The sequence below is a fragment of the Lolium perenne genome, chromosome 4 (genome assembly GCF_019359855.2).
Source record: "Lolium perenne isolate Kyuss_39 chromosome 4, Kyuss_2.0, whole genome shotgun sequence".
Lineage (NCBI taxonomy): Eukaryota > Viridiplantae > Streptophyta > Magnoliopsida > Poales > Poaceae > Lolium > Lolium perenne.
The window spans coordinates 90,412,343-90,421,787 of NC_067247.2; the positions used below are offsets into that span (position 1 = coordinate 90,412,343).

Sequence of the window (9,445 nt, forward strand, 5' to 3'; positions counted from 1 at the left end):
AGAAGGAGGCCTGGACGACGGATTAAAAATTTGCAGAGTGGATAGAGCACGAGCCATTAGAAAGGTGGTCTTTGCTGCATGACACACATGGAGCTAGGTATGGTGTGATGACTACCAACCTAGCTGAGTCATACAACTTCGTGCTTAGGGGAAATAGGGCATTGCCGCTGACAGCCCTTGTGGAGGGTATTTTATATGGCACTATGAATTATTTCAAAGAGAGACGGGAGTTGGCTTTGAACCATATGCTTGAAAATCCAAACACTCCTTACTGTAAGGCCATTATGGAATATATGGATGTGAAGATGGAGAAGGGTATGTCACACACTGTTCTGGCCATCGGTAATCAGGAAAGGAGGTTTGAGGTGCGCTTACCAACCGACAAGTTTGGTTGTGTGAATGCGGTGAGAACACATGAGGTCAGAATTGGAAATGAAGAATGGCCATCGTGTGAGTGCACATGCAACAAACCGAGGTTGCTTCACCTTCCATGCTCCCATGTGCTGGCAGCTACCAGACAACTAGGGCTGGACTCAATCTCTTTCGTCTCTCCATATTACGCGAAAGAGGCTGTGCTGCACACCTGGACCGGCGAGATGGTCGGATACAGAGTTGTGGGAAATTTTACTACGGTGATACCAAATGAAAGACGGTACATCCCTGACCCAAGATCATTGCGGACGAACAGAGGTCGACGGGAGACAAGGCGCATTAGAAATGATATGGATGAAGCAGAAGCGGGTGGTCCAACTAGGCAATGTTTTACGTGCAACCAATTTGGACACGGGGACCCCTATGTCCCACTTTCTACCCAAATGCAGCGGCGGCGGCTAACCGTGGGCGAGGCAACCGAGGAAGGCGTGGGAGGGGAAGAAATAGAGGGAGATAGTAATATTTGTAATACTTATGAAGTATGATTTAATTTGTAATATTTATGAACTATGCTTTAATTTGTAATATTTATGAACTATGGTACAATTTGTAATATTTATGAACTATGCTATAATTTGTAATATTTGTGAACTATGTTATAATTTGTAATATTTATGAACTATGCAGCAATTTGTGATATCTTTATGCAGATATGGCGGCTCGATCGTTGCTCGATCCACTTATTGATCAGAAACATCGTGCATCGCACTTGGAGGCTGACCCGCAGAGCATGGAGCCACTGCAGACCCGTACTCCAAAGAAGAACTGGATGATACACCCTCAATGGGAAGACAGGTACTTGTTCAATTGTTTTGTCTCAAATTTATAAGAACTACATTGGACCTGCTTTAGCTTGTGTATTATTTGTTTTGCAGGTTGAAGTGGGCAGGACTACTACCTTTCGCTCGATTAGTGGAGGCCCGAGATCACATTTCGCGCGTGAACTACGATGCTGCTTTGATCACCTGCTTAGTGGATCGATGGAGGCCCGAGACCCACACGTTCCACTTTCGCTGGGGTGAGATGGCGCCTACTCTACAGGACGTGTCTATGTTGCTGGGCCTTCCGTTGGCAGGTGAGCCCATAGGCCCATTGGAGGAAACCGTGGGCTGGATGCACAGCATGGATGCACGTTTCCAGGGTGTTCGTGCAGACGTTGGGCCTATGACTTTTGAGGCTCACGGGCCTCGCCAGGCATGGCTACACGAGTTCCAGGTCCGTAACAGTTTCGTCTTTTTTATCACAACTTATTTACCTCATAATATGTAAGTTCTAACATTGAAATATACCTTGACAGATCGAGCAGTTCGGATTCCCAGATGTACCGATGACTGCGGTTCAGATCACTCGCAGCTTGGAGGCGTACCTCATGTGGCTACTCGGGAAGACGATGTTCACGGACAATCACGGGAATACGATCAGTGCGCGGTACATCCCTATAGCTCAGGAGATAGCAGAGGCCACCGAAGCAGAGGACATCATTCAGAGGAGCTGGGGTTCTGCGGTCTTAGCCGCTACGTACCGAGGTATGTGTAAGGGTTCCGCAGTCACACCCGGGGGTAAACTTGCAGCCTTCGCCTTCACCGGCCTAAACTCCTGGTCAGAGCACGGCACACTCATGATGGCTAAGAGTGAGCAAACGGGATAAAATAGAGATACAAGAACTTGTGCAATCCAGAGTAGCGATGCCTGCTTTTATAGGCAAAAATTCGACAGTGTGGCGGGAAAATTTAGCGGGAGATAGTGGCGGGAGATGATGGCGGGAAAGAGTGGCGGGAAGAAGTGGCGGGAAGGGTGGCGGCAAAGGCGGGAGGGAAACACGGCGGTGCGAACGCGAAAAGGCGGGAAAATTTCGTGCAGGGCAGAAAATCGGGTTCAATAAACCCGATTTATTGAAGTCGGGTTCAAATTGCCCGATTATTAGGTATCGGGTTCATCTTGCCCGATTTTCAGATATCGGGTTCAACTACCCCGATTACAATTTTTTTAATTTTTCTTTTTCCATCACGGCGCAGAAGGCGCAGAAGAAACTTATTCTCGGGTTCGCCAACCCCGATTTTGTATATTCGGGTTCCTCCAACCCGATTTTGTGAATTCGGGTTCCCCCACCCCGACGGTGTATTATTTCTGAAATTTGCTGAAAACGAATATTATTGTATATGTCACACTTTTTCTTCTTTTGTGTATCTTTCTCACCGAGCTTGCTTCGGAGCTTCGCTCAACACAACGCACACACACCCTCTCACGGTCGTGACACTTGTGCAATGCTTCGCAACGCTCGGAAAGCCACTCTCAATGGGATAGGTACACAAAGAAAGAAACGGGGATACAAGGGGTAAGAGGCAAGTTATACCTAGTGAAAAGGTTAGGCGGTGTCAAGCACACGAACTTGCGATGGCGAAGTGGTGGTGTCGATAACGATGTAGAGGTTGCGTCGGAATCCGGGGTGCCAACGGTGTCGTCGCGGAGTTGGTGTAGGCGCGGAGGTGAAGTAGACGACCGATGCACTCCAAATCGGAAACCGAGCAAATTAAGTCAATGCCCGAAAAGTTGGGTCAAAACGAGCGGTCGAAAGTTGGGCTCCAAAAATTTCGGAAAAGGTGTCAAAATTAGAGTCACGATATTGTGAGATGGCTGTAAAAGTTTGGGATCAAGCAGAACAGGAAAGTTGTCAAAATTTGGGGCAAAAAGTGAAGTCAAAATTGGACGAAAATGGGTCAAACCGGTCCAGATCCCGGTCAAACCGGATCTGGGACTGGCGCGCCCGGTCCAGACCGGGCCCCGGACCGGATGGAGCCCCTGGATTGCCCCGGATGGCACCGGTCTGTGCTCCGGTTTCAACCGGGTGGCCCGGTGTGCCGCCCGGTTTGCTCCGGTTGGAGGCGATTTTGCGTGGATGTTGGTGGTGCTGCGCGCGTGGAGGTGAAACGGGCGGATGCGGGCGTGCTGCAGCAGGGCTGGTGAGCGGCGGCTGCGGGAGTAGAAGCAGGCGGCGCAAGCGGGCAGGGCCAGGCAGTTGGTGGGGATTGGTGATGAGCACGCGGGGCGGCCTGGCCTTGGCCGTGGAGGGCTGCAGCGAGCGGGAGTTGAGCGGGGGCAGGAGCAGCGCGTGCAGCGCGGATGCGGGCGGGGCACAGGGCGGAAGCTTGCCGTAGGAGGGGCACAGGCGGCCTGGTGGTTGACGCGGGGCGGGCCTGCGCGTGGCTTGGCGCGAGGGGAGGCGAGCCTGGCGGTGGGCGGCTAGCGCCTGCTGCTGTGCTTGGCGGGAGAGTAGCAGGCGCGAGCTGGGCGGGTGCTGCTGCTCAGATTGATGCGATGGGAGCGGAAGCTGCTGCTGCGCTGCGTGGTGGCCGGCCGACCGGCCGTGAGCGAGGATGTGGAGTTGACCAATTTGAGTCTCCTCGAACTGTTCTTCCACCAAGAACACGAACAGCAGAACGGCTCGGAAATCCGTCGATTTGAGGCGAAATAGATGGAATTGGACAACGAAAATTTGTGAGGATGTAGATCAACACTAGAGACAATAGATCTGTGGACCAAAACCACAAAAAACGCAACAAATTCGGAGATCAATTTTCGAGCTATTTTTTGGGGCAATTTTTTTTTGGGAAATTTTTCGGACGAAAATCGGTGGATTTGGGGGTCAAATTCGTGGCAACCTTTGCTCTGATACCATATGATGCGGCCTAAGGCCACGTGGGTTGCCCGATCTCACGAATTGACCGAGGGGAAAGGCGGGGGAGAGGAAGAACACGAAGAACACGGCGATGAACACGATGAACACACGCAAACACACACCAACCCGATACAATTCCGGTTTACTCCCGATAGCCCGAACCACTATCCCGATAGAATCTCTCAAGGGAGAGACACGCGGTAGAATCCCCGAGAGGAAGATCGGTATACGATCGGTGGAATCACACGAGTGAGAGACCGGTGGTAGAATCACAAGTGTGAGAGACTAATCATATAAGGAGTGCCTTCTACAATAGATTATGGTAATCTAAGGAGGGGGTTTCCCTAATCCCAAAGGGATGGTGGAGGCATGAGCCTAGTTCTAGTTCATCAACTCTAACCTAATGAAGGGGGAGGTGGGAGCCTATATATAGGGAGCCACTAAGGAGGTGTAGTTTAGGCATAGAAGGGGGTACATGGGCCTTGGCCCTAATTGACTTGTGGATAGCGCTTCACATAGTCCGGAGACTCTATTGTATGTAGGCCGGAGACTCCGGTCTTGATCTTCATGGGCCGGAGACTCCGTTGTGAGTTGGCGACGCCGGCGACTCCGGTGTAGCTGCGCCTGGAGCTTCTTCCATGCTTCCACGACCTCGGCCTTGAGTCCTCGAGCATCCATGGCATCCTCCACTTCCTCCGTACTTGGTGATGTATTCCTATCATGGTCATATGACGGAGGATGAAGTAGCATACCATTCCACATAGGTAATTGTACGCACGCATAAAGGAGAAGATTCACCTTTGCGTGACATGTCGGCGTCGATGCATATGATGTGGTGAAGACCGAAGGTCGGGCTACATCACATACGGGCCAAAGATCACCGCAGCTACTCATGAATCAGCATTGCCCAAAAGCTTCAACCTTCAGCTCCGCCACCCTACCCAAACCTCCCCAGGAGGCGCCTCCAAGAAGGTCACGGCGCAGCCGCGCGTCGCCGCCGCCCAATCAGCGAGATTTTGGACTTTCGTCCGGAAGGTGGGGAAAAGGTGAGCAGGAGTCAAGGGCATCAGCTACTACCTCCGGAACCGATGTGAACCGTAGATCCACGTCGCAGACGCCGCCCGCTGCTGCCTCACATCCCGAGGAGTCGAGGACGCCGGACCGAGGCACCCACCACGATGCCCGCCGCAGGACATCGGGGGGGACGAACCAGCGCCCTCGCCGCTCGTCGACCAGACGCATCGGGGCCGCCCACCCGAGGCAGCCCAGATGAGGCCCAGACCTAGGCCCGCAGGCCCAGATCTGGGCCCGCCGCCGCCACCCCTGGCCACGGGCACGCCGCCGCAGGGCCGCGCCAGCCAGCAGAAGTCGCGCCGCCACCCCGCCGTCGTTGCGTCTTCACCACGCCGTGGTCGGGCCACCGCGCCGCCGCGCAGGACTTCGAGCACGGCGCCCCCGCCGACCGCGCCAGCCCGCGCCACCGCAGCCACGCGGGGGAGAGAGAAGCCCCGCCGCCGCCGGCGACGCCCTCTGGCGGCGGCGAGGGAGGGACAGGGGGAGGAGGGGCTGGAGGTTGGGGAGAGGCGAGGGTTTCGCCCTGCGCTCGCGGGAGCGACAGGACGAAACGGGTCACACCGTCTTCACCTGGCAAATGCCTTTCAAAACCCTGAAGTGGGACCAGGTGGAAAGCTTCAAAACCGTTCTGGTGACAAATCTTAGGAGATTGCCTTCGTTGATGCCGGACTAAGATGCACATCCTTCGACTGGATATCAACTTGGAAGGTTTGTACAACGTCTCCATACCTTCTGAAGCCTATCTGCTAAAGCACGCGCAGGAATCGGATAATATCCATGTGATCGATGACCTAATGAGGGATGGCTTTCAGAGAAGTGCTGGGATAATGAGATGTGATCTGGATGTATTCCTTGCTTAATTAGCCTGGAGAGTAGTTTTGTTGGGTGGTTCTTTTGCTATATGACTGTAAGCTGCTAAGTTTCTGCAATCTTAAGACCCCTAGGTAGTGGTGGGCTAGATCTGTTTAATTTCGTTCCAAAAACGTTGTTATGTTCTATTTTCAATGTAAACAAGAGAGTGCCTACAGTTGAACTCCAGAAAAGAATCGAATTGCCTCCCTCGAGGGAAAAATAACGCCGTCTACATCAGAAGCCGGCGAAGATGGATGTAATTTGAATAACACCTAGAAGTCTTGAACATCCTTGTGCTATTCTAGTTTTAGCCAGAACAAGCTGCCTGATTGTTTATCTTCAAGTTTCCATCATCCATGACGTTTGTCATGTAAGTATACTATCGGATGAAAGCAGGCACCAGGCAGGCAGCTGCCTAGTTAGTACACCGATCACTTCGCTCCACACGAGACGTCGACGCGCCTACGGCCTACCAATTTTTCCCTTGCTCAGCGGCTGCGCCTGTTGCTTCTGTCGTTGCCATGGACAACAGCTACTCGTCGTCACCGCTGCACATCGTGATCTGCCCGTGGCTCGCCTTCGGCCATCTACTGCCATGCCTCGACATCGCCGAGCGCCTGGCGTCGCGGGGCCACCGCGTGTCGTACGTTTCCACGCCACGCAACATCGCGCGCCTCCCGCCGGTCCGGCCCGCCGTCGCGCCGCTCGTCGACTTCGTGGCGCTGCCGCTCCCGCACGTGGAAGGGCTGCCCGAAGGCGCCGAGTCCACCAACGACGTCCCGTACGAGAAGTTCGAGCTCCACCGCAAGGCCTTCGACGGCCTCGGGCCGCCCTTCTCGGAGTTCTTGGCCACCGCGTGCGCCGACGAAGGCAAGAAGCCGGACTGGATCATCGCCGATGTGTACCACCACTGGGCCGCAGCCGCCGCCAATGAACACAAGGTACGTCGAGAGCCGCTAATACTTCTATTGCTCTATAGCTCGATCCACCAAGCCGCTAATAGCCTAATACTAGCCTATACTATTTGCCATAGGTTCCATGTGTGATGCTTCTCTTGGGAGCCGCGACTGTGATCGCTGGCTGGGTCGCACGGTCGTCCGAGCAAGCCTCGCCGGGACTGGACCTGTCGGCAGCACGACCACCAAGGTTCGAGACGGAGAGGATGAAGCTGATGAGTATCCAGCGTGCGTCAGGGATGACGGTCGCTGAGCGGTTCTCCTTGACACTCATGAGGTGCAATCTCGTGGCCATCCGGAGCTGCCTCGAGTGGGAGCCTAACAGCGTCCCTCTCCTCGCAACTCTCGGGGGCAAGCCGGTTGTCCCCCTCGGCCTCCTGCCGCCGTCTCCCGAGGGAGGCCGTGGCGTCAGCAAGAACGGGGACGACGCCGCCATGCGTTGGCTCAATGAGCAGCCGGCTAAATCAGTCGTGTACGTCGCGCTGGGAAGCGAGGTGCCGCTGCGCGCGGATCAGGTGCACGAGCTGGCCCTCGGACTGGAGCTCGCCGGGACGCGCTTCCTCTGGGCTCTGCGAAAGCCCAGCGGCGTGCCGGACGCCGACGTCCTTCCTTCCGGGTTCGAGGAGCGCACGCGCGACCGTGGCCTCGTGGTGACCGGGTGGGTTCCGCAGATCAGCGTGCTGGCGGACGGCGCCGTGGCCGCGTTCCTGACGCACTGTGGTTGGAACTCGACCATCGAGGGGCTCCTGTTCGGGCACCCTCTCATCATGCTGCCCATCTTCGGCGATCAAGGACCCAACGCGCGTCTGATGGAGGCAAGAAAGGTCGGAGTGCAGGTGCCAAGAAACGAAAACGATGGTTCGTTCCATCGAGACGGCGTCGCGACCGCAGTTCAGGCCGTCGCGGTGGAGGACGAAAGCAGGAGGATCTTCGCGGGCAACGCCAAGAAGATGCAGGAGATAGTGGCTGATAGCGAATGCCATGAGAGATGCATCGATGATTTTATTCAGAAGCTTAGATCTTACCAAGAGTGAAATACGGAGTATTAATTTTGTAGCACTATGTTTGAAGATTTGGGATTAAAGACTACCTTCTTTTCTCTATAAAGAACATTATGAAAATTAAATGTTAAGATAATACTATCCCGTTTCAGTGAATAAGGCCTGTTTTTTTTAAAATAAAAAAGTCGAAGACTGCTAAGTGTAACCAAGTTTCAAGAAAAAATCATTAACATGTGCAATAGAAAATCAATGTTGTACATAGTGAACTATATTTTTAAAATAATATCTATATGATATTATAGGTTTTGACAGCTTTAATTAAGATTTGGGTCAAATTTACCAGCCCACCAGAGTTCAAAACCTAGTTTTGACATATGTGTGTCTCATAAAGGCGGAATATTCTTTCGGTGGGAGACAACGTTCCCGTCGATAGCGAGGCGTTTGTGCTGACTTCGTCAATTTCAAGATCCAATCCATCGGCTCAGTCTTCCGAAGGTGCTCATAGGGGTAGGGTGTGCGTGTGTGCGTTCATAGGGGTGAGTGTATGCGCGTGTATGTAAGCGTCTACGTTTGTACTGTGTTTCTAAAAAAAACAATACAACGTATTATTCATTGAAACAAAGGGGGTACAAGAAAAAAGTTCACACACGGTTTCTACACAATTAGGATACACATGACATATAGAAAAGATTAGGAACGAGATAAATGACAAATTGCACGGTTATGTATGACTACTAAATACCTAAGGTGACGGAGGCTGATCTAAAAATTATGGCGTCATACATACATGTGGGTTAAAGATATCATATGTTACCCGAACGCAAAAGGCGAATGCTACGCGTCGGGCGGCGGATATGGGGCCAAAAATCGGTCATCCTCCGCGTTGTCCGATGGTGATCTGACGGGCAGAATCAGTCGGATTAGGAAATTTACATTATAGCGCCCGGTTTCTGGAGAATCAACTCGCAGTACTATAGTTCTGAGATTATAGTTTAAATGCAGTTTTACATTTGCCACCCTCCTTTTTCTGGAAACCAACCCGCAGTACCTCCTAATGTGAAGAGTATTACAACAAAAATCATCTCTCCGCGTATAAAAAAAGTACTATTACAACAAAAAGTCGCAACATTTTTTAAAAGTAATGTATCACAATAAAAGTGGTTAAACCAACAAATTGTTTTGTTGGAGATCAATTTACAACAAAAGTAGCCATTATTATTAACAAAAAACCGGAGACTATTACAACAAAAATCCATATGTTTGCAAAAAAATAGAAGAAAACATTAATTTGTTACATATTGAATTACAACAAAAGTCACCAACTTTTTTTTACAAAAAGTCAAAAACGATTACAATAAAAAATCAATATGTTCGCAAAATGATGCAAAGTGGTCAAGCGACATTTAATTTGCTACAGATTGAATTACAACAATAATCACCTACTATTTTATCCA

The 9,445-nt window shown here is 51.8% G+C and overlaps 2 protein-coding genes across 2 annotated transcripts; both read left to right on the forward strand.

Annotated features, from left to right (window-relative positions):
* The first annotated feature begins 1,015 nt into the window (after positions 1-1,015).
* Positions 1,016-2,080, forward strand: LOC127293271 (protein MAIN-LIKE 2-like). The gene is made up of 3 exons (XM_071829074.1): positions 1,016-1,227; positions 1,308-1,647; positions 1,730-2,080. Exons 1-3 carry the CDS (start codon positions 1,085-1,087, stop codon positions 2,078-2,080), a joined length of 834 nt encoding a protein of 277 aa, XP_071685175.1. The 5' UTR covers positions 1,016-1,084.
* A 4,363-nt stretch (positions 2,081-6,443) lies between these two features.
* On the forward strand, positions 6,444-8,024 carry LOC127293266 (putative UDP-rhamnose:rhamnosyltransferase 1). The gene is made up of 2 exons (XM_051322849.2): positions 6,444-6,975; positions 7,068-8,024. The coding sequence occupies exons 1-2, from the start codon at positions 6,556-6,558 to the stop codon at positions 8,022-8,024; spliced, it is 1,377 nt and encodes a 458-aa protein (XP_051178809.1). The 5' UTR covers positions 6,444-6,555.
* The last annotated feature ends 1,421 nt before the right edge of the window (positions 8,025-9,445 follow it).

Excerpts from the sequence above, each read along its gene's own strand:
- LOC127293266 (XM_051322849.2), top strand. The coding sequence starts at position 6,556 with ATGGACAACAGCTACTCGTCGTCACCGCTGCACATCGTGATCTGCCCG. Across the intron at positions 6,976-7,067 it reads CCGCCGCCAATGAACACAAG|GTTCCATGTGTGATGCTTCT; the intron begins GTACGTCGAGAG and ends TATTTGCCATAG.
- LOC127293271 (XM_071829074.1), top strand. The coding sequence starts at position 1,085 with ATGGCGGCTCGATCGTTGCTCGATCCACTTATTGATCAGAAACATCGT. Across the intron at positions 1,228-1,307 it reads CACCCTCAATGGGAAGACAG|GTTGAAGTGGGCAGGACTAC; the intron begins GTACTTGTTCAA and ends TTTGTTTTGCAG. Across the intron at positions 1,648-1,729 it reads CATGGCTACACGAGTTCCAG|ATCGAGCAGTTCGGATTCCC; the intron begins GTCCGTAACAGT and ends ATACCTTGACAG.